This window comes from Schistocerca nitens, chromosome 7, assembly GCF_023898315.1.
Source record: "Schistocerca nitens isolate TAMUIC-IGC-003100 chromosome 7, iqSchNite1.1, whole genome shotgun sequence".
Classification (NCBI taxonomy): Eukaryota; Metazoa; Arthropoda; class Insecta; order Orthoptera; family Acrididae; genus Schistocerca; species Schistocerca nitens.
The window spans coordinates 265,642,631-265,668,580 of NC_064620.1; the positions used below are offsets into that span (position 1 = coordinate 265,642,631).

The 25,950-nt window shown below is 42.4% G+C and overlaps 1 protein-coding gene across 1 annotated transcript in view; it reads right to left on the reverse strand.

The window, feature by feature from the left end:
• The window catches only part of LOC126195387 (protein piccolo), a 645,505-nt gene that overhangs the window by 589,128 nt on the left and 30,427 nt on the right, over nt 1-25,950 (reverse strand). Inside the window, exons 3-4 of the mRNA XM_049933978.1 lie at nt 2,698-2,981; nt 2,083-2,406 (exon numbers count right to left, since the gene is read on the reverse strand). Coding sequence (XP_049789935.1) covers nt 2,083-2,406; nt 2,698-2,981 — 608 coding nt within the window. The remainder of the gene's footprint in view (nt 1-2,082; nt 2,407-2,697; nt 2,982-25,950) is intronic.

Here is a 25,950-nt window from a genome sequence, read left to right on the forward strand (position 1 = left end):
CAATGTCATGTACACAAGCAGAGCAGGGAAGTAGGAACATCTGTTTTTTGTTGGATGAGGTACATAGTTCCTTGCCACACATGACTGGGTGTTGTTCCGTGAAAATAGGGCAAATAAAACTCCCTGGAAGAAGATTACTACCTCAGCAGCTTCAACCTTTCTGACGACAAAGTTGATGTTCAAACTGTTCTCTACATACAGGAGTTTGTAACACATCTTGTAATCCAATGGCACCCTAAACCACCACACATGTCCTCTTTTCACTTGTGTATCAGCAACGCAAGCCAGCAAATTGTGGTCTCTATGATAGTGCCTATGTACAGGGCCAATGCTATAGGTCATGTTGCAGTCTGGTTTGTCCAAAACATAACATGATGTCTCTCAAAACCCCAATCCCAGCAACTAATTCACATACCCATTGTAGTCTGTGGCATTTGTGATATATGGTCAATGGTAGCTGATGATGCATCCCATCAGTCCAGAATCCAGCACATTGCATCAAACCATCGACGCAGTCTAGTCCACACCTAGTGCAGTCCTCCAGCAGTGAACCTACATTTAAGATCTGATAATCGGTTACAGTGACGTGGATAAGATGGCAGTCATCCCTTACCTTAGTAACAATGAGTGATTCATTACTTGCTCAATACTCCTTATAACCATTCCCGATCCACCGATACCACACACATATCACTGTCATAGCAGCACACCTCATACAAGCAAAAACTTCAAAACATGGCAAATCCATTATTCTCCATTCAAAATGGCTCATATACTGATATTTTATACTTCGATATTGCCATGTCACCTATCATTTGGGTTTGAATTGCCACTTCATTTGGCAATTCTTCAGTAATTGATCTTGGGCAATTCACAGCCTTAGCAGAATGAGTACCATTGGGTCTATGTGTATATTCTCTCTTTCCAGTCTTTAGTATTACTTGATGGTATACTGCTGTTCTCCTCTCCTGAGTTCAGATGTATAGACAGGGTGAGTCAAAGATGACTTTACAGCTTTAGAATGATGTAGAAATTTATTGAGATAAATTACAGAATCAGTAGTAAACAAACACAAGTTTAATTCATGTAGTTCATATCAGTATCCCATTTTGCCACCAGGATCATCACAGTAGATCACATTTAAAACGGCCACTCTACTGGTGCAGAGCGTGCTTGTTGTGTGTTTTGATTTCAGGAAATAAACTCTGCAACAACTGTTCAGTGAAAATTTTAAACCAAATACGCTAAAGAACCTCCAAACAGGCATAGAATTTACTCTTGGCACAAGAACTTTGTTGAGACATGTTGTTATTATGTCAAACAGGTATCCAGATATGCTTGAAAACTTTTTAATTCCTCAGATTGATGAAGATGACTGAGCTGGAGTAGTTTACTGCCAGCAAGACAGTGCACCACCTCATTTCCTCACGGAAGTGCGAGGTTTTCTCGATAATCGTTTCCAAGGTTGGTGGATTAGCAGACTTGACACCACTGAATTTCTGTCTCTGGGATATCATTGAAGACTTTGCATATGTTCCTTACCCACCAAACAATTTAGCTGACCTGAAAAATCGAAACTATGCTGCCACTGAACAAGTTAAACCCAATTCGCTGCAACAAGCATGGGAAGAAATTAATAACTGGTGGGATGTTCGCTGCACGACAAATCAATATTTACTGATTCTGTAAGTTATCTCAATAAATTTCTATATAACTCCAAAGTTGTAATGTCCTTTTTGACTCATGCTGTAGAAGGAAGGTCAGGTTTTAACATTACATCAATCATTAGTTCACTGGAGATGCAGTACAAGCATGGATTGGGGGAGGAAATAAACAATGACCATTTCAAAGGAAACATCCTAGCACTGCCTTAAATCGTTAAGGGAAACCTTGGAAAACTTAAATCTGGATGGCCTGATGGGATTTGCACCACTTTCCTCCCGAATGCGAGTCCAGTTTCGTAGCTATTAGGCCATCTCACTTGGTGTATTTGTTTGGACCATCTTTCCTGAGTGTTGCAGTTTTCACAAATATTTATTACTACTGCTTATTTTCTACATATAAAACATCCAATAAACAAACCTGATGCTTCTGTGGTATGGATTTATAGCAAATTGAGCAGACTTGCACCATTCCCTGTGGTGATATTGGACTAGCACCCTGTGGGGGTTGAAGAGAGCAAATAAAAGGGAAATACGCCTCTTTCTCTGGATTGGGACAACAATAGAGGAGACGTATTGAAGAGGAGGGATACTCAAGTGCACATGTGTAGCAGACAAAGGTCGTTGTGTCAAGTGCTGGCGCCTGGCGTTTCCTCAAAACATAGTTGCGATCACCATGTGGCACACCTTGAGCAGAGTACGCATTCCATTGATGCAGGAGGTGCCGCTGGCAGGCAGAACAGGCCTGTAATTATCAGATAAGTATTGTTTCAATAAGTCCAGGCTACATCCATCTATAAAATTTTTATGTACATCAATAATATGTTTACCATTTACATAATCTTGAAGTCACACATGCAAAATACTTCAAGTGATGAATCATTCTTTAAGTATGATTTCTTTGAAGCTTTTATTAGTAATTTCCAATAATGTACTGTTACTGTCTAGACATCTAACAACTCCACTGCTCACTATGTATACCATATGTACTGTAGTAAACTTAACTAAACAAGTTCTGGACCAGTTCAGACATTACCTGCACACGACCTGCAGAATCCATGGGGCGAGAGCGCGCAGGCCTTGGATGTAACATGAGACTGGGGAAGAATGGCTGTGGTGACTGAGAAGGCAAAGGAGAATTACCACTTGCTTCACTTGTAGGTGGTGTTGCCGATGGCAAAGGTTTGGCTGATATATGACTGAGTGAACCACGTTTGTACTCATCACCACAAACATAACAGACCTCTGTAGCTGAATTCTTGTCTGGCATACTGAGGTCCAAAATATCTGTTCCTGTTGGGCCAGTCCCACCATAAGGACCTACAACAAAACACTGATGTTAAGATGTCTTTTGTAAGTTATATGATACAAAGCAACTTTAGTTAGTAAATTATTTGATACATTCTGTGTTGTTTCAGCTACTTCACATGACGTATTACTGCCAAGAACCACAGCTCGATGAAACTTAGACCATATGTAGAAAGAACTACTACAGTAGGGTACAAAAGGTAACTGAAAGAAATGTGCAATGATATGAACAAAAGGACACTTTCATTCAAAGACAATAATGACACTGAAGTCATTGCAATTTACAATGGTCCCCTGGACATTCTAAATGGTGGGACATGTTTCTTGATAAAGTGTGCGATCACCATGGATGGCAATGAAACTCTGCAACATGCTTCTTGGGGTACGATGTTCCATTCTACTCCACCAGTGTGGTTGATAATTGCTGGATGGTTGTTAGTGCATTTGGACAAGCTGCAATACATCTCCCCAACATATCCCACACATGCTCAGTGGGATTTAAATGGGCCAGTCTCCTGACTATCCTCTCATTCCCAGAGCTCCTTCATTTGTGCAGTTCAATATGGTTGCACATTGTCGTCCATAAAAATGGAGTCACGGCCAGATGTATACCTGAAAAGAGGCACAGAGAGAAGGAGTGTCGTACCACAATAATGCTGACCAATGAATGAACCTTTTTCAAAGATTTGGACGACAGTACACCCATACAACACAGTGCCTTTCCACACCATTACAACTGGACCACAAAAATGATCATGTTCAACAATGTTTGTGGGTGCATTACTTGTCCCCCCCCCCCCCCCCTTTGCCATATGAATGAGGGTATGTCCAGAAATGTCAACCAACATTACTGTGAGACTGCACTTCTTCCCCATGTGTGTCACTGAGTGCATTCGGCTCTGATATAATTTTTATGGATGACAACGTGCCACAGCATTGAACTGTGGAGGTGGAGGAACTCTCTGAATAAGAGGATATTCGGCAAACGGACTGGCCTGCCTTTTCTCGGGACTTAAATCCCATCGAGAACATGTGAGATGCCTTGGAGAGATGTATTGCAGCATGTCCACATGTACCAATGACCATCCAGAAACTGTCAACTACACTGGTGGAGAATGGAACACCCTGTCAAAAGAATTCACTACCAAACTTGAGGCCAGCATGCAAGAATGTTGCAGAGCATGCATTGCTGTCTGTGGTGACCACACACTCTGTTAATAATTATGTCCCACCTTCTGTAATGTCCAAGGAAGCATTATAAATTGTGGTTATTTCAGTGTAGTTATTGTTTTTGAATGAAACTGTCATTTCTGTTCATCTCATTGTGTATTTCTTTCACTTACCTTGTGTACTATGGTGTGAAAAGTTCTTTCTGTGTATGGTCAATCATGCTACGTTACTTGGTAATGACATATCATGAAAAGTTATTTTTGTCCTTAAATTTTATACACTTATGTAGATAAATGACATTGTAATAAAACTTACAAAATAGTTTATTACATATCAACTATTAAAAGCATATGCTTTCTGAAGCCCTCCTCAGTGTCTCACATTATAAGCTCAACTAATACACTGAACATAATATCACATCCAATCAACTGTAATGACTCCAATGAGTAAAATGGCACCTTTGAATGTCAGTAAACAAGTCAGCCTATGAATGCAATCACTGAAATAGAAATGTGTATAACATCCGCAGAGGAAATCTGCTCAAGAAATGACAGCAGATGTAAATATATAGCAATAAAATTGTTAGCTTTCAGAAATAAAGGCTCCTGTTCTAGAAGCATAGAGGAAAAGGTTGGAGGAAAGAGGGACTGGTAAGGCTTAAGGATAAAGGGAAACCCCTTCAGGACCATGGACCAAGGGAGTTACTATACAGGACGAGAATGGCAGAACTGACAGTTGATGAGCAATGAGATTTGAATTTCTGAGAATTAGGAATACCAGGGAAGACAGTGCAGTACCCGATAAAACCTATTCTACAAGAACTTTCCTACTATTTCCTAGTTCATGTGGAATATGTGCATGTCCCAGTCCTTTGAATTACCCTGCTGTTCACTGCCGAGACCTACTTCCAGTACAATGTACAACACATGCACTGTATGTCTGCTGTTGCACACTACATCCACCAGTGCTTGTATGACAGTAAAACTTATGACACTCATCATGGTCCCATTAATAAACCTCATACTTCCCTAAAATTATTTCACTTCAGAAGGATAGATATAGACACAAAAGAGGAATAAAGTTGTGTGAACGGGAATGACTTCTTCATATGTCAACTTTCCAATGTTTTATTTTTTTTTTGGGGGGGGGGGGGGGGTGCCTTCTTGCAATCCAGGGAGCTTGGTTTTCCTACACTAACAATGTTTTTTTCCCATTATCTGTCACTGACTGTATCACAACTTGAGTGCATGTAGGGTACTGTGTATTTCCAGTAATTAACATGTGCTGTGAAAAAACATATTTTGCAGTATATCATCAGTTATATAAATTATACTTGTGCTTTCCACAAGGTTTAGCAGTATTAGCCTCATTCAGACAACCATTCCCTCCAACTGCAGCTGATATTTACATGATTAAAGTATATTTTTAGAATTTTCAGAAACTATGAATATTATGCATAATGTATTTCATAGCATATTGATGGTTCTGAGCCACATTTCATGTTCTACCAATTTCAGCAACAAAATCTGTCTTGGAAATTTGCACCTAGTTGCAATGTATGTCCCGATGTAATCAGTGCAATATTTACACCTTTTTTCCCATAGTATGTTGCAAGCAAGTGATCAAAAGTTCATGATCACAAAGTAAACAACTGTAACATTACACTGAGTTCTTTGCATATTGTAACTGCCATAACACATTCCACTTAGTTCTCCCTTTAAACAGCTGTGCAAATAGTGGCCTGAATTTGTCATTTATCTTCATTATCATCAATTTTATTACTGAGCATAACTTCGAAAAAAACAAAGTTCGAGACAGAAAATTTCACGTAGCTTCACAACAAAGAAAGATGATTAGTGTAGCTTCACAACAAAGAAAGATGATTAGTGTATAAGGTCCCATCAACAACAAGATCATCAAAGACTAAGCAATACTTAGACTGAGGAAGGGTATGGAAGAAAACAGACCATTTACTTTCAAAGTAACCATTTCACTGATCACCTAACACAATTTAGGAAAATTGTGGGAAACGAAAATCAGGATGGCTGGACCAATAACCTCCCAAATAAGAGTCAAGTGTTTTATCAATGTGCCAACTCACTTGGTAAGTAGTGTCAGAGAAAAAGTAAAGCTTATGCCAGCTTTCTCTCTTGTTATAAAACAAAAATCTCTTTTTTATGTATTAGTAGTTTCAGTTCTGAAAAGGAAACTTGCAATCATTGTAGCATAACAGATCCACAAATTAAAACAGAATAAGCAAGCTTAAAGTTATTTGTTAACTAATCAGAAAATCATTGTACCAGCCACAAACACATGTGTTCTCTGACATGAAATGAGTTAGCTACTGTTCATAAGCAGCTGCAACCACCCTGACTGCTGTCAAGCAATTGGAAGCTGCTGCATTTTGCTGGATGGATTACTAACAGAGATACTGAAGATACCTCAGGTAATAACCTCTCACATGGATACTGCCTCCTCTCCAAAAAATAAAGAACCTACCACCAATTGGTGAGTTGACTGTGAGTGGCATCTCAGTGGTAGGTCTAGGGGGCATTGTAAGTGAGGAAAGGATCAGGGAGAACTCAGAATGCTACACCCATCCCTTTAATCAACATATTTGAGGTTCTGTCTCCCACTGAAACCCAGTCAATGGGACACACAACATTTGTTGAAAAGCCTACCATGCTCAGTGTCAGTGTGGAGCAGGAGCAAAAGGATAGGTGACTGTTAACCATCAGCAGTTCAAACATGTCCTCCTTAAAGATAAAAAGGGTCACCTTGTGCACTAAGTGTGTATGCCTGGAGGCCTATAAACATATAGAAAAGAATGTTCAGACAGGCATTGAAAGGACAGTATGCACATAGCACAACGGAACAAATTATGCCCATTGTCAGCACGCGAAGGTTATACTTGGATCATTCCAGCAACTGACAAAGAAGATTGAGAAGATCACCATCACTGGTAATATTTCCGAGAAGCATACAATCTGCAGCACTGTCCCCAGCACTGATCATGGACTGCTTTGTCCTGAGCCAACTGGAAGGCATAAACAAGAGACTCTGAAGTTCACTAGGCTGTAGCTTCGTAGACTTGCACCACAGAAATGTAGGATTCCCTTAAAAACTCAGGGATGCTCTCCACATCATATGCTACTGTCCAGGTAGCTGATTATATGTTTATCTCCATCCACTACAGATACTGGTAGCTGTAAGTGACCCTCAAGTATCAGTGTAAGATTCAAATTGTAAAGTCCAAACAATTATTCCCTGTACATGAGACTACTAAAACCATAGGGATCAATAGCCAAACCATTCAGAAAAGATTCCAAGAGTCTTAAGTAGTCCTTAATAGCAGTGGAGTCCTGCTGTGGCCACGGGTGAGTGCCTTTGGTGTCTGTGTGCTGTGTGGTTGTGCGTTAGACTGTGTGTACTCTACTACAGGAAGAGCAAGAGCTCGAAGCTAGCACAGGTAATTTTCTGTTGCATGTTTCTATGTGCCACACAGCAGTCAGATACAGATGCGTGGCTCTATTTCCTTTATTTTACCTACTATCCCATCCAGTAATTTTCATTGTTGTTTCACATAATATTAGATTCAGAAAGATGGCTAAGACCTGAAATTGACAGCAGTGAAATTTTTTGAGTAGATCCAAGCATATATCAAAAGGATAAACTAGTCGAAAATGGAGATGGTGTGTATTATCAAGACAGAAAATGACATCCCTTTGCAGTCCTTTAATACAGTCTCCCTGCTTCTCTCTGACTGAATCACAATGTCTTGGAAGTTCTATTACTCCATTAAGGACACCACCTCTGTCCATCTGTTGATCTGTCAAATGGCTCAGGTAACAGTGGTAGAAAGCTCTTCCAGACATCCAAGCATAGGTTTTCTCAAGTTCAGGAACAAGTCAAGTCTGGTGGACTCATGTCTGGGCTGTATGGAGGATGCGGCACCATTTCCCATCTGTACTCACGCAGTTTTTGGGCTACAATACTGTCAATATGCGGGCGAGCACAGTTGTGGAGAATGAGTGGCCCAGCCTTGAGCAAATGAGGCTGGGTTCTGTACATTTTTCTGCACAGGTTTTGCATAAAGTTATGATAATACACTGTTGTGACACCGGTTCCACATGACAATTGTCTGTCGTGCTGATTCCTTGATGATCATAAACAAAAATCATCATTTGCATGAGCTTTGATTGAGCATGTTGAAATTTTTTTGGATGTAGAGAATCTGAAGCTCTCCACACTCATTGGACTGTGATTTCAATTCCAGTTCAAAGTCTTGTCATCAATAATGACAATTCAACACAAGAATGCCTGACCTACACAGTCGAATCATTATTTGAGCAAGGTTGCAATGTCCAGCTGTTTCCACTTCTCTTCATCAGTCAAACAGTGTGAGATCCACCTCACAGAAATTTTTCTCTTCTGCATTTGTAAGAATACCAAATACTGATGTTGGGAGAATTTCCATGGTTTCAGAGAGTTCCTCACAAGCCGCACCACAATCTTTTTCAAGAGCATCTACCCCAAGTTCCACACTTTGTTCATTTGTTGACTTTGGCTTCCAGTTCTTGGATTATCATCTATGCTTATATGACCCTTGCGAAAACAATTAACCCAACATGAAACTGTACTACGGTACACTGTAAACTCATCACAAACTTCACTTAATGCATTGTACTGTCAGGTTTTTGCCACATAAAGTTTCGATCTTGATGTACGACCTCTGGTCTTCAATAGTCACAATAACCTGAGACCCCTGCAGGATTCATTTCTACCTCTCGGGGGAGGGGGAACTTTCTTCCTCCTCAACATCTCACATAATTTTCACTGCTGTGCATTATTTATTTATTTATGAAATGTCCCTCGTATAATTGTATAACTATGTACTTCCATATACCAACAGACTGAAGATTGACTGCACTTTCCCAATATTCTACCAATACACCAAAATCTAACATCAGGATTACTTACAAGTGAGCCTATGTCATCATTCCATTTCATATCCTTATACAGTGTTACACTCAGGTATTTGAATGAGTTAGTCAATTCAAACTGTGACTCACTGATATTATAGTGATAGCACTACATTTTTTCACTCTGTGAAGTGCACAATTTTACATTTCTACACATTTAAAGCAAGTTGCCAACCTTTGCACCACTTGGAAATATTATCATGAGCTGACTGAATATTTATAAAGCTTCTTTCAAACAGTACTTCATTACAGGTAACTTCATCATCGGCAAAAAGTCTGTGGTCATTAATATACACTACTGGCCATTAAAATTGCTACACCACGAAGATGACGTCCTACAGACGCGAAATTTAACAGACAGGAAGAAGATGCTGTGATATGCAAATGATTACCTTTCCAGAGCATTCACACAGGGTTGGCGCCGGTAGCGACACCTACAACGTGCTGACATGAGGAAAGTTTCCAACCGATTTCTCACATACAAACAGCAGCTGACTGCCATTGCCTGGTGAAACATTGTTGTGATGCCTCGTGTACGGAGGAGAAATGTGTACCATCACGTTTCCGACTTTGATAAAGGTCGGATTGTAGCCTATCGCGATTGCGTGTTTTCGTATCGCTACATTGCTGCTCGCGTTGGTTGAGATCAAATGACTGTTAGCAGAATATGCAATCAGTGGGTTCAGGAGGGTAATACGGAACACCATGCTGGATCCCAATGGCCTCATATCGCTAGCAGTCGAGATGACAGGCATCTTATCCGCATGGCTGTAACAGATCATGCAGCCATGTCTCGATCCCTGAGTCAACAGATGGGGACGTTTGCAAGACAACAACCATCTGCACGAACAGTTCGATGTTTGCAGCAGCATGGACTATCAGCTCGGAGACCATGGCTGCAGTTACCCTTGATGCTGCATCACAGACAGGAGCATCTGCGATGGTGTACTCAGTGACGAACTTGGGTGCACGATGGATCCAGGTTCTGTTTACAGCATCATGATGGTCGCATCCATGTTTGGCGACATCACGGTGAAAGCACATTGGAAGCGTGTATTCATCATCACCATACTGGCATATCACCCGGTATGATGGTATGGGGTGCCACTGGTTACACGTCTCTGTCACCTCTTGTTCGCATTGATGGCACTTTGAACGTTACATTTCAGATGTGCTACGACCCGTGGCTTACCCTTCATTCGATCCCTGCAAAACCCTACATTTCAGCAGGATAATGCATGACCGCATGTTGCAGGTCCTGTAGGGCCTTTCTGGGTACAGAAAATGTTCGACTGCTGCCCTGGCCAGCACATTCTCCAGATCTCTCACCAACTGAAAACGTCTGGTCAACGGTGGCCAAGCAACTAGCTCATCACAATACGCCAGTCACTACTCTTGATGAACTGTGGTATCGTGTTGAAGCTGCATGGGCAGCTGTACCTGTACATGCCATCCAAGCTCTGTTTGACTCAACGCCCAGGCATATCAAGGCCGTTATTATGGCCAGAGGTGGTTGTTCTGGGTACCGATTTCTCAGGACCTATGCACCCAAATTGCATGAAAATGTAATCACGTCAGTTCTAGTATAATATATTTGTCCAATGAATACCCGTTTATCATCTGCATTTCTTCTTGGTGTAGCAATTTTAATGGCCAGTAGTGTACAATATGAACAGCAAGGATTCCAAAACACTTTCCTGGGATATACCAAAAGCTACTTCTGCATTTGATGATCACTCTCCATTCAAGATAACATGTTCTGTCCTCCCTACCAAAAAGTCCTCAATCAGTCACAAATTTCACTTGATACCCCATATGATTGAGCTTTTGACAATAAGAGTATGTGTGGTATTGAGTTAAATGGTTTTTGAAAATCACGAAATGTTGCGTCTAACTGACTATCTTCACCCAAAGCTTTCAGTATGTCATGTGAGAAAAGTGCAAGTTGGGTTTCCGATGATTGATGTTTTCGGAATCTATGTTGGTCGGCATGGAGGAGGTCAGTCTGTTCAAGATATCTCATTGTGTTTGAGCTCTGAATATGTTCCAAGATTCTACAAAAAATCTATGTCAGGAATATTGGAAGACACAGTTTTGTGGGTAACTTCTACCATCCTTCTTGTAGATAGGTGTGACTCGTGCATTCTTCCAGCTCCTGGGTATGGGTTTTTGTTCGAGTGATCTCCAATAGATCATAGATGGAAGAGGGGCTAACTAAGCCGCAAATTCAATATAGGGATTCCATTGGGCCCTGGAGCTTTGTTCCATTTTAACGATTTCAGCCATTTCTCAACACCACTGACACCAATACCTATTTCACTCATCTTTCCAGAGGTATGAGGATTAACTTGGGACAGTTGGATTTCCTTTTGTAAAGGAACATTTGCAAAAACAGTTAAGCATTTCAGCTTCTGCTTTACTACCCTCAATTTCAGTTCCTGTCTCATTCGTTAGGGAATGGAACCACCAACAGCCTTTTCATACAACCAGAATTTCTTTCACTAAGATATAACATTATCGATTTTTTATCTAGTTTACTGAACATGTATACCTTTCTGCTGGTTTTAGTTTAGTGAAGTTCGAACTATCTGTTCTAGTTAGTTTTCACAGAAGACAATTAGTAATGCTTCAAGGATGTCTTATCGTGCTCACCATTAACAAGACTGTAATTTTTACAATTGACTGTTGAATGATTAAAGTCTCTACTTACGATTACAGAATAACAGTGGAACTTACTTACAAGCAAACTGACGTTTTCTCTCCAATTTTTGGTTACATCAGGAAATGAGTCTGGTGGGCAATAGAAGGATCAAGTTACCATTCTAATGCCCAACCCAGCACTGAGTCTTGCCCAAATAATCTCACATGGAGTTTCAATTTCTATCTTGGTGGACTTGAGTCTTTTGCCTACTGCAACAAATACACCCATTAACCTATCCTTTTGACAGACACTTAAATTTTCCCCAAAAGTCCCACTCTACCAAATTTGGGTTTCAACCAGCTTTCTAACCTAGTATTATGGGAGCTTCACTGCTTTTCAAGAGCATTTCGAACTCTGGCACTTTGTTGTGAGTGCTTCAGCAGTTGTTGTTGCTGCTGCTGTTGTTGTTGTCTCCAATCCAGAGACTGGTTTGATGCAGCTCGTCGTGCTACTCTATTCTGTGCAAGTCTCTTCACCTCTGAGTAACTACTGCAACCCACATCTTTCTTGGTCTCCCTCTATTGTTTTTACCCTTTACACTTCCCTCCAAAACTAAATTGGTGATCCCTTGATGCCTCAGAATGTGTCCTACCAACTGATCCCTTCTTATAATCAAGTTGTGCCATAAATTCCTCTTCTCCCCAGTTCTATTCAGTATCTCTTGATCAGTCATATGATCTACCCATCTAATCTTCAGCATTCTTCCGTAGCATCACATTTTGAAAGCTTCTATTCTCTTCTTGTCTACATTGGTTATCGCCCATGTTTCACTTCTACATGACTACACTCCATACAAATACTTTCAGAAAAGACTTCCTGACTCTTAAATCTATACTCAATGTTAGCAAACTTCACTTCTTCAGAAACGCTTGCTTTGCCGCAGCCAGTATACATTTTATATCCTCCCTGCCTCAACAGTCATCAGTTATTTTGCTCCCCAAATAGTAAAACACATTTACTACTTTAAGAGCCTCATTTCCTAATTAATTGCCCCAGCATCACCTGATTTAGCTTGACTACATTCTATTATCCTCGTTTTGCTTTTGTTGATGTTCATTCCTCCATTCCATTCAAGACACCGCCCATTCCATTCAGCTGCTCTTCTTGGTCCTTTGCTTTCTCTGACAGAATTACAATGTTGTCAGCAAACCTCAAAGTTTTTATTTCTTCTCCATGGCTTTTAATTCCTACTGGGAATTTTTCTTTTGTTTTCTTTACTCCTTGCTCAATATAAAGATTGTATAACATCGGGGATAGACTACAACCCTATCTCACTCTCTCACTCCCTTTCCAACCTTAGGTTTGCCTTTCTTTAATCTATCTTCTAAGATAAGTCATAGGGTCAGTATTGCCTTGCGTGTACCAACATTTCTATGGAATCCAAACTGATCTTCCCCGAGGTCGGCTTCTACCAGTTTTTCCATTCGTCTTTAAGGAATTCTGGTTAGTACTTTACAACTGTGACTTAGTAAACTGATAGTTTTGTAATTTTCACACCTGTCAGCACCTGCTTTCTTTGGGATTGGAATTATTATATTCTTCTTGAAGTCTGAGGGTATTTCGCCTGTCTCATCCATCTTGCTCGCCAAATGGAAGAGTTTTGTCATGGCTGGTTCTCTCAAGGTTATCACTAGTTCTAATGGAATGTTGTCTACTGTTGGGGCCTTGTTTCGACTCAGGTCTTTCAGTGCCCTTTCAAACTTGTCACACAGTATCATATCTCCCATTTCATCTTCATTTATGTCCTTTTCCATTTCCATAATATTGTCCTTAAGTACATCACCCTTGTATAGACCCTCTATATACTCCTTCCACCTTTCTGCTTTCCCTTCTTTGCTTAGGACTGGTTTTTCATCTGAGCTGCTGATATTCATGCAGGTGGTTCTCTTTCCTCCAAAGGTCTCTTAATTTTCCTGTAGGCAGTATCTATCTTACCCCTAGAGATACATGTTTCTACATCCTTACATTTGTCCTCTAGCCATCCCTGCTTAGCCATTTTGCACTTCCTGTCAATCTCATTTTTGAGACGTTTGTATTTCTTTTCACCTGCTTCATTTACTGAATTTTTATACAGGGTGAAGCAAAATTCGGGCACTCGGCCTTCACAGTGCAACTCCTCACATGCCAGCGATAAAAAAATGTCTGTCACAAAATTTCGTCCGGCGAGTACATCCGGCAGAAAAAGATGTTAAAGAGCGACAATATGGCAACACTGTAACCACATGTATATTACCTACCTCTGTCAGCACATAATAGTTGTGCTGTACAGTTGGTGCAGTGCATAGAATTTTGGGTTAGCAAGCAGGAAGTGTGAAGGTTCAATCCTGGGTTAAAGCATACGTTTTTTATTTGGTAAATGTAGTCCAGGTGGTACGGTATCTGGCATCTTAATCATCAACAGCGATTGCAGCTGGTCCTCTGGAAAACATTTGCACTTACATACGACAATCGTAGAAATGGAAGATTGGTCAGCTTTGAAACAAGCCCTTTCCACGTCGTAGGTGTGAATTTATTCACACCAATTCATCTACTAGATGTGAAACCTGTTTTCTTTGTACCCTCCTCTAATGGTCACATAGATTGGTACCAACTATTCTTGTCTCATTCAGGTCAATTACATTTCGTTAGGGCCTTACGTTACCAGTAGGACTAGCAATGCGCTTTGCGAATGATGTCCAAACTCGATTATTATTTGTATGTGTTATTACCATGGTACCATTAATTGTTTCAACTGTCTATTTCTTATTTTTCTAAACACGCATTTGTTGTGTCCAGCATTACAAAATGTAAAATTTAGAATACATGTGACATAAGAATCAGTGCATATTACAATATGAAATGTCATAATGAAATCATCAAATTAAAAAAATGCACCCCAACCCAGGATTGAACCCTCGACCTCCTGCATGCTAAACCAAAACTCTATCCACAGCACCAACTGTGCAGCACGAGTAATTTGTGCCATCAGAGGTAGTTACCATACGTGTTGTTACAGCATTGCCAGATTGTCACTCTAACATCATTTTTCTGCTGGATGTACTCGGCAAATGAAATTCTGTGGCAGACATTTTTTTAATCACTGGCATGTGAGGAGTCGCGCTGCGAAGCCCCAGTGCGCAAATTTCGCTTCACCCTGCATTTTCTCCTTTCATCAATTAAATTCAATATCTCTTCTGTTACCCATGGATTTCTACTAGCCCTCATATTTTTACCTACTTGGTCCTCTGCTTTGTACACTATTTCATCTCTCAAAGCTACCAATTCTTCTTCTACTGTATCTCTTTCCCTTGTTCTTGTCAATCATTCCCCAATGTTCTCTCTCAAACTCTCTACAGCCTGTGGTTCTTTCAGTTTATCCTGGTCCCATCTCCTTAAATTCCTACCTTTTTGCAATTTATTCAGTTTTAGTCTACAGTTCATAACCAACAAATTGTGGTCAGAGTCCACACCTGACCCTGGAAATGTCTTACAATTTAAAACCTGCTTCCTAAATCTCTGTCTCACCATTATACAATCTATCTCAAACCTTCCAGTGTCTCCAGGCCTCTTCCACATATACAACCTTCTTTCATGATTCTTAAACCAAGTGTTAGCTGTAATTAAGTTATGCTCTGTGCAAAATTCTACTATGTGTCTTGCTCTTTCATTCCTTACCCCCAGTCCATATTCACCTACTACTATTCCATCTCTTCCTTTTGCTACTATCGAATTCCAGATACTGCGAACCTGGCATCCACTCATCAGGCATCATCATCATCATCATCATCATCATCATCATCATTACTACTACTGCTACTACTACTATTACTAATGTTGTTGTTGTTGTTACATTTATTTCAGCTTAATAGTACTCACATTGTACATTAATCTTCTGAGCATTATTGACTAATGTGTAGTTTTCATTTCCTTTTTACATTCTTTGTTTGTATAAGATCATAATTGAATTCTGAATTATTCAGTCTGCCAAAATTCTGAATTATTCAGTCTGGAAAAAAAAGAGCCTTCCCCACCAGAAATTAATTATTATTGTATTCCCAATTCCCATATTTCTAATTATTCAGCTGATTAAAATACCTCTTTGGTCATTTTCACAATTAATGCAGTTTGTTAAAAACATCAAACTGTACAAAAATATGTTCAATATAATGAACTATGTGAAAAAAATTGAAAATTTCATCAACTTTATAAAAATAAAATTATTGTACATAAATTTAATTTTTCTTAAAATGTTATTACATATAAAAGTCTTCCTGTGTACACAGATGTGCTAATGCAAAAATTCCCCAATGAAGTGGTGATGTAGGTTAGGGGAGCAAGTGGGCACGTTGACCACCATTCCTAGGTAGCAGGAGGATGCTGCGTTGAATAAAGGCTGCTTCACACACATCAGTGACGCAACAGTACTGTGACCGAACCATTACAGCACTGGTTGTAACGCCACAGTAGCGCCTATTCACAGGGGTCAGTATTTCTTTCAGTATGTACACTTGAGCAGCCTGGTTGGCGAATTTCTCAGACAATGATCTTATGCTGATTGCTCTGATTTTGGAATGAAAAAGAGGAAAAGCGGGCAAAAAAATGGGAGTGGTTCATCAGGCACCGAGAAGTAGAGAAACAGTAGGGGAATTTGCCACTTTGTGCAGTGAACTGATGCACGAAGGAATAAAAGTCCCACGAATAATTCAGAATATCATATAATTCATTCAACTTACTATTGAACAAGTTGTATGTTCATCTAAAAACATGAAACACATAGTGGAGAACAGCCATCGCACCAAGAGAACAGCTCACCATTTACATGAGGTTAGTTAGAATTTAATATAATTAACCAACACTTGGCAATTTATTGGTAATTAAATACAAGAAATCAACATTCATCATTATAGGCTTCTGTTGTATAGACTTGAGTATTTTCTTTTGTCTCACACAATACTGATTCATTACTGCTAAGATCACCTGTGAAATCTTCATTTGTTACATCCTGACAGTCTATCTTTCTTTTCAGTTGTCTGGTGACTGAAGATGCACTAAATATGTGTGTGTGTTTGAGGTTTACGGGCGCTAAACAGCGGGGTCATCAGTGCCCAAACGCATAAAAACAGGAACACATGCAGTGAAGGGACTAAGACGGACAGCGAACAAGGGGAACAGCTAAAAGACACAGACCTGACGCAGTTCCAAATCCTCACATACAGAGGCAAAACAAGAGGAGAAGGAATGCACTAAAAAAGGAAAGGAAACACAAGGAAGGGAGGACAGAAACCGAAGGGAAACAAGGAGGTATTCGTGACTGGCGGACCTCTTACCTAAAATCTGGGTGAGCCAGTCATCCAGCAGCACACTAAAACCCTCTCCCTAAAATCCGAGGCAACAAATTGGACAGGACATAAAACTGTAAAACCTTAACCACAGACGTTGCGTCGTCTTGCAAAACAGAGGGCAAATCCAGTGGCAAAGAAACCACCGCCCTCTGGTCAGAGAATAAAAGACAGTCAAGTAAAATGTGGCGGACAGTAATCTGGACGCCACAAGCACTGCAGATTGGGGGATCCTCCCGCCAGAGTAAAAAACCATGTGTGAAGGGACTGTGCCCGATGCGGAGGCGAGTGAGGAGAACCTCATCCCGCCCGCATGACTGGTAGGACGTATGCCACGGCCGCGTGGTGGCCTTGACCAGACGCAGCTTATTGTCACCGACTGCCAGCCACTCCTCTTCCCATTGACGCATAACACGAAAACGCAGGAGGGAGGTAACAGCATGGAGGGGGACGGCACAGTCAACAATGTGAGGGAAGGAACATGCATCTTTGGCAGCCACATCCGCCAGTTCGTTTCCCCTAATACCCACGTGCCCCGGCACCCAGCAGAAAGAAACCTCCTTCCCCTGCCGTTGCAGGTGGAGTAGGGCATCATGGATGTTCTGGACGACCGTATCCGCTGGGTACAAGTGTTGAATGGCCTGAAGGGCACTCAGGGAGTCAGAACAGATGAGGAACTTCCGACTGGGAACACATCTTATCTGCTCCAATGCCCGCAGGATCGCAAACAATTCGGCATCAAAGATGGTAAACGCCGCAGGAAGCCGTAACTTGACGACTCGATCAGCGAAAACAACAGCACAACCAACAGAGTCCCCCTGTTTAGAGCCATCCGTAAATACTGGTACATGGTCCGGATGCTGGTGTAAAATATCGGAAAATTAGGAGGTAAAAACAAACGCAGGAGTGCAGCTCCTCCGGTACTCCGACAAGTCTAAAAGGACGCTGGGCCTCTGGAGCAACTAGGGAGGGAGACGAGTAAAACTCAGTCGTTGGGGGCCCACACGCTCCACACCAAGGGACGCAAGCAAATGCTTGGCACGAATCCCAAATGGTCTCATTGCCCTGGGACGACTGGAAAAGAGACGTTCCATAGGCGGTCGGGCAACGGTAGGGTACGCAGGGGAGGTAGGACAGGCAAGGAATTGACACACCTGTCGCACCATGAGGAGTTTCCGCCGGATGGCGAGCGGCTGTTCCCCTGGCTCAGCACACAGGCTGGGGATGGGACTAGTAGGGAAGGCACCAGTGGCCAGCCTGATACCCTCATGGTATACCGCGTCAAGAATCTTCAGATACGAAGGCCTTGCGGACCCATACACAATGCAACCATAGTCAAGACGCGATCGGACGGAAGCCCTATAAAATTGCAGCAGACGCACCCGATCTACTCCCCAGGACCGATGCCTCAGACACTTCAAAATATTCAGTGCCTTCAGGGCCCGCACCTTGAGGTCTTTAAGGTGAAGCAACCACGACAACTTGGAATCAAAAGTGAGGCCCAGGAACCTCACAGTGTCTCTAAAAGGAAGAATGGTGTCCCTCAGACGCAATTCAGGGGAGGTAAAAAGACGTCGGGATCGATTAAAATGAACACACACACATTTGTCTGCAGAAAAGGTAAAACCCGTCTTCGCAGTCCATGTCTCTAATCGCTTTATCGTAAGCTGCAACTGCCGACTAGCAGTGACAAGTCTAGAGGAAAAACAGAAAACAGCAAAATCATCCACAAACAAGGAGCACTGGGCAGGACTCCGGATAGTGGACGCGATACTGTTAATGGCGACGGCAAAGAGGGTGACACTTAAAACGCTTCCCTGAGGAACACCATTCTCCTGCACGTACAAATCAGAAAGCACAGTACCAACCCGATATCGAAAGAGGCGGTGGGAAAGAAAGGACCGAATGAAGATGGGGAGATGGCCACGAAAGCCCCACTGATGGAGTTGATTGAGGATAAGGCGGTGCCAAGTAGTGTCATACGCCTTATTAATATCAAAGAATACACCTAGACAATGCTGGTTACGTAGGAAGGTCTGCTGGATGGCCGCCTCAAGCAGGGTCAAGTTGTCGATAGTGGAACGACATCTCCGAAAGCCACACTGAGAGGGGCTAAGGAGCTGCCTGGTCTCGAGCAGCCAAACCAGGCGACGGTTGACCATGCGTTCCAACGTCTTCCCGACACAGCTCGTCAAAGCAATACTCCGATAACTACTGGGATGCGTTCGGTCCTTCCCTGGTTTGAGGAGGGGAATCAAAATCGCCTCCCTCCACGAGTCAGGGTACGTGCCGGATAACCATATCATATTAAAACAATTCAGGAGAACTTCCTTGGAAGGCAGTAACAAGTGCTGCAGCATGCTGTACCGGATTTGATCATGACCAGGCGCAGTATCATGAGCCACAGACAGTGCCGAATCCAGTTCCCACATTGTGAAGGGGCAGTTGTAGGGTTCAGAATTTGGAGACTGGAAGTCCAAGTGACCCCTCTCGATGGCACTGCGGTAGTGGCAGAAATCTGGATCACAGTTAATAGTGGCGGTAGATGCCGCAAAATGCATGGCCAGTGTCTGGGCAATGTCTCTCGGCGCCGTAAGAAGACTTCCCTGATGCAGCAATGCCGTGACAGGTAGCTGGCCGAGTTTCCCGGAAATCCTCCTGATGGCTTCCCATACTTTCGTAGAACTAGTGGAGCGGGAGATGGAGTTCAAGAACGATTGCCATGACCGTCGTTTGCTCTCTTTAATCACTCGCCGCGCTTTGGCCCTTGCCACCCGAAAGGCCGTAAGATTGTCAGCTGAGTGACGGCCCTTGAAGCGGCGCAGAGCTGCATGGCGGGCTCGGATGGCTGAGCGGCACTCAATGGTCCACCAAGGGACAGGACGCCTCTTGGGATGACTGTGGGATTGACAATTCAGCAGCATGGGAGATCACGGCTGTAACATGGTCTACCCATTCGTGGACGCTGGTACGGTGTTCCAAAACAGCCAGTTGGCTGAAAAGTGTCCAGTCAGCTCGGCAGAGGTGCCACCGGGGCGGCACTGGTAATGCCATAGCCTCATCCAGGAGGTGAATCCAAAGGGGGAAGTGGTCACTAGAATGGAGGTCAGCAGCAACCTCCCACAGAGCAGAATCCGCGAGTGCTGGAGAGCAAAAGGAAAGGTCAATAGCTGATGACGACCCAGAAGCAGTACAGAAATGAGTGGGGGCACCAGAGTTGAGGATGCACAGTTCTTCAGACATCATGAGGCTTTCCAGAAGGCGACCCCAGGGGCAAGTAGTCGAAGATCCCCATAAGACATTATGAGCATTGAAGTCCCCCAGAAGAAGAAATGGGCGGGGGAGTTGGCTAATAAGGTCTGTGGGAGCCTCAGAGTCTATCACATCCTGAGGTGGTAAGTAAAGTGAACAGACTGTGAGCCTCCGACCCACAAGAAGGTCAACTGCAACTGCTTGCAAGTCTGTAACGAGAGGGAGCTCAGATGAGGGGTGCATGTCACGGACAAAAACCGCAACACCACCCTTTGCCCTTTCCCCCGTCAGATCATCTTTCCGATATACAGTATAGCCCCGTAAAGAAGGGGCAGCAGTGGCCCAAAAATGTGTCTCTTGGAGACATAAGCACAAAGGGCACTCTCGTACAAGGAGCTGTAATTCGGCCACATGCGTCCTGAACCCATTCAGGTTCCACTGTAATATGGGAACCAGTGATCAGGGTGGCTGAACTTTCACCCTGCCTCTGTGTTTTGGAGGAGAGCCCATACTGGCCGGAGATTTATTCCTGGGGCAAGAAGATCACCCCCGGTCGACATCAATGTCCATCAGCTCCGATGATGACCCACGGGAGATGTCAGAGAGTACGATGGCCTCGTCATCGGACCGACCCTGACCAGTCTCCTCAAGTGGCAAAACCTTCACCTTCGGCGTCTTTGTCTTGGGGGGGGGGGGGGGGGGGGGGGGGCGGATTAGAATGCAGAGCCTTGTCAGCAGGTGGAGCTGTACTCGCCTGGGCAGAAGGCGCCATATGGGAAGAGGCAGGAAGTACCCCAATGTCAGCAACCACGGCCTTGTCCGACGTTGTGGGGAGAGCCGCAGGTTTCAAAACAACCGCAGCAGCACAAGTGCACTGGCAAACGCAGGTATTAGTGCTAACACTAGCAACCTCCGTTTGCGTAGCAACAGTGGCCATTTGTACCGGTTTTTTCAGAGCGGAAGCAAAAGATGTCGTAAATACAGGATGTTGCATGGCCTTAAAGAGCTTCTTGGCCTCACCATAGGGGATGCGCTTAGATGTTTTGATCTCCTGGATCTTCCGTTCGTCGAGATAGATGGGGCAGACCCGGCTCCAGACAGGGTGACTCCCAGAGCAATTCACGCACTTCACAGGCGATGAACAATCGGCTCCTTCATGGGCAGGCTGACCACATTTACCACAAGTGGCTATCCCATTGCACCTCAACGTAGTATGCCCAAAGTGCTGACATTTAAAACAGCGCATTGGGTTGGGGAAATATGGTCGTACTAGCAAACGTAAGAACCCCGCTTTAACATGCTCTGGGAGTCTCAGGCAACTGAACGTGAGAATAAACGAGTCAGATTTGACGAGGCCCCCATCGACTCGTTTCATAATATGCTGCACGTCAACAATACCTTCGTCAGCCCACTCAGATTTTAACTCGTCTGTGGAGATATCCACCAAGTCCCTACATGTCACAACACCCTTACTATAATTCAAAGTGGAGTGGAGCTCGGTCTCGATAACGTACTCTCCGAGACAGGTTGCTTTCCGAAGAGAAGCAACTTGACGGGAACTAGAAGTCTCAACTAACAGAGTACCATTGCGCAGTCGCTTAACAGATTTCAGTGTACCTGCAATTCCCTCAAGACCTTTGTGGATGTAAAAGGGAGAAACCCTCTCAAAGCTACCCTCCTTCCATTTAATAATCAAAAACACATTCTGATTATCAGCATGTGCTCTGTTACGACAGTCTGATAAATCGCTAGCAACACCAGGAGCTGGAGGACTCGCAGCACGAAGTCACTTTATCGATGGGGTGGGTTTTTCTACCAGTGGCCCACCCAATCCACTGGTAGGGGGAAATGTAGAGGTCGAAGGGTCCATTGCGGTCCCACGAGTAGCTAGGGAACTAAAGGTATGCTCAGACAGAGCCCCGCGTGCCAGAGTAAGCCGTATACAACTGGGGTGCGGCAGGTGCCCCAGAGGTTGCCCGCTTGCGACTGTTCCACCCCAACAGCCATGCATCTCATAGGCACGGAGCACACCGTAAGATTGAGAGGTTTTTATAGAGGTTGGCCTTCCTCGCAATCCAGGCAGTCAAGCCAAGATTACCATTCCCCACAGCACACAACATTCCACCGCCGCGCCATACGGTGGTCGCTGAAGCATGTCCGGGGGTTACGGTGACAGGAGACTGGCGGCGCAGACCAGTCCCCAGCTCAGGACCCCGGGGTTGCCAAGCCCGTACTCAGCAAATGAATGCTGAGCCCCTGGGGGGCACTAAATATAATTTCATTTAGTTATCACAAGGGCAAAATATGGTTCACAGAATCATAAGAGATACCTGCAGGATAATTACAGACAATATAGTGGACGAACTGATGCCTACTCCTACAAAAGAAATGTAGAAGAACATTGTGATGCATTTTTATAAAATGTGGCATTTTTCCTAACTTGGAAAAAACATTTCTATTCAGGCTCCTTCAAACAATGGACCACTATTCTTTATCCCTCGGGCAGGTGCGCATGTATTTTATTGCACAAGCAGTCATGCAGCACATTTTGTGCACCACTTTCACTGCTCAGTTCTATAGTTATTTTAATATGCTCTCACACTAGTACTGATATTAATCAGTTTATTGCTTTTAAGGGTAGATATAGCATCACTCAAAATTATATTAAAAATATTGATATAACAAATTTTATTGTGCAGTTTATACAAATAATTTATTATGGGCACAGTGGAAAATACTACGAAATAGTTTTACATACCTAGACAAGAAATGTCTTGACACTGTTGCTCACTTAAGAGTGGGATAAAATTGTTTCATTATTTAACATGCCTGTTAATTATACTTTATTTACAAAAGTTGATATACATCTAAACACATAAATGACATAGTTCTAAAAAAATCTATATTTCCTGTCAGTGTTGAAAGTTAATATAATGATAGTGAATGCCTGCAGAAACCATATTATAACAGCTTACAGACAGGCCATGTTCATTACTTAGTAATAAGAGATTTCAAGATTCAAATCACTAGTCATCTGAGTCTGCAGGTGTAACTTGACACTTTTCACAGGTGTAACTAACCTGTATACCTCCTGCAAACAAAACTATTACAAGAATCACACTTTATTGTTGTGTTAATATTCTTGGCCCTTCCATAAATAAGACAGCGTCCCTGTTTCTTAGCCGAATGCTTCTCAACTTGCTCAGATGTTTTCCAGTACCTTTGAAGGAACAGCAATATGTCCTTGGTAAGGCTCTGAATTTTGGCTCTTTCTATCAGATGTGATTTCATGAGGTCATAAGCCAGGTTCTTCAGAAATACTATTCTCGTAACCTTTCGATTTTGTCCATTTGCGTAAAAAAGGATCTGGGCGTTGATACCAGCAATGTCCATTAGAGTGAAACTGAGTACCAAAAGACAGCTTCTTGTTATATGAGCCACAGAATATGTGCCATACATCTGGTCGACCGCGTCAACACCACCCTTAGTGGCATTGTGATCTAGCACAATCTCTGGCTTTCATCAATAGTACCTGAATCTTCTTTGGTACGTATGAAACCAATGTCAAATGATTTTTATATCTGAAGAGGATGAACCATGTACTCGATTTTTCTTGGGCAGGAATTCCACGGGAATTTCTCGTTTATTCTTTCTGAGTGTCCCAATACGCACAAGCCTTTTACCTAATAGCAACATAGCCAAGAAGCAACTTGTACACCAACTGTCCATAGTTATATTCCTGTTGGATCCCTCTATATGACACACAAGTATGTGAACTATTTCTGACACTGAATTTGAGACTGCATAAGGTCCTTCGGGTTGTGTTCTGCAATATACCTCAAGGTTGATTGTAAAAAATGATTTTGCTTCACAAAACGCAAATATCTTAATGCCATATTTGGCGAGTTTGTAGGAGGTATTTTGTACAAATCCACAGCGACCACTAAAAGCTTGAAGTTTCTCATCAATGATTACAAACTCAATTTTTTAACTGGTTATCCAGAATCGAACTTACTGTGGCCACATCAAATGTTCTCCTCTCTTCTCTTGTGATTTTATCATCGAAACAAATACAACAGCAAGAATAGAAACCGCTTGTGGCTCATCACAGCTCTTCCAATTTCGGTTCATGATCGATCAGTCTTCCACAGTTCATTTGTTCATATATTTCACAGCAGTGTCGATTATTTCCATGTTAATTATCTTGAGGAGTCAAGAAATGTCGGTTGTTACATCCCTGGCAATAGCCTTGGGTCCAGGAAAATGTTTTACAGTATTTTTCCTTCTTGCTTTGCTTGAGGCAGAGCTAGCACATTTCCTCCATTTAGAAGTTTTGTCTCTTCCCACAAACAAATCACCAACAGAACATGGTTGACAATTATTGTCTTCAATTTCGTCTGACTCATACTCTTGTTCTCTTTCAGAGTCATCATTACTATGAGTAATAACCTCCACTTCCGCATCAGTATCACCATCCAATACAGCGTCTACATCTTTCGTAAAATCTGGATCTTCATTCACAAGCCATTCAAATTCCCCATTAGTTAAACACTGTCTTGCCCTAAAATAAAAATTTATATCGAACATGGGCCACTGGAACGTTGCAAGTAAAATAACCGCTATGTTCAAACACGTAAAAAAATACTTACATAAGCAGTCGTGCGGTGCACTGAGTGTGCCAGAAGTGACAGCATTACACTAAATTCTCGATTTAACAAATTCCTTAGCACTGACAATTACTGCACTGAACATAACAGTCGTCAGAACAATAATGAAGGAATATGTCAAGTTTTAAAGGCCTATATTGTTGCAAACACATTGGATACGCCGATTATATAAATTTGGCACACTGTGCACCGGCGTGCCTGCTCTAGGGTTAATTACATGAAGACATTCTCCTTAACTCTGTTGCCCCTTGTAGACACTAAGTGTAACTATACTGCTACTGATTTTGGGGCATATGAAAAGAAAATTTATAGCTACAGCCAACACACTGAAACAATAACATTTTACCTTAGCTGGTTTTATTCATTGATGTAAAATCAGAAATATACACATATGTTATCACAAGTTGTTTTTATTTCTGCTCCTGTTTTATTCCCGGGAGTATTGTTAAGCTCTGTGGCCATGTATTAGGGGTTGGCGAGATCACACAACACAGGATAGTTGCGCACTAATTCAAAAAGTTCATTGTCATTCACGTTTACGATGTTAAACTACTACTCAGCATCACAACAATCAGACCATGATGCAACCATGACATGAGAAAATATCGGCTGCAAGAAATATGGTAACCACAATACAACAGAAGGAGCACGGTTTGCATTGTCACATCATGGGCGAGTGTGAACACTGTCCTTTAAACTTCTGGAACAATATCTTCAAACACGTCAGTGGTATAATGGCCAGTCATGGCATTTTCACATCACTGATATGCGTGAAGTGCCATTAAGGCTGACAACTATAGATGTACACTATTATTCTACACTGAAGTATCAAAGAAACTGGTATAGGCATACGTATTCAAATACAGAGATATGTAAACAGGAAGAATACAA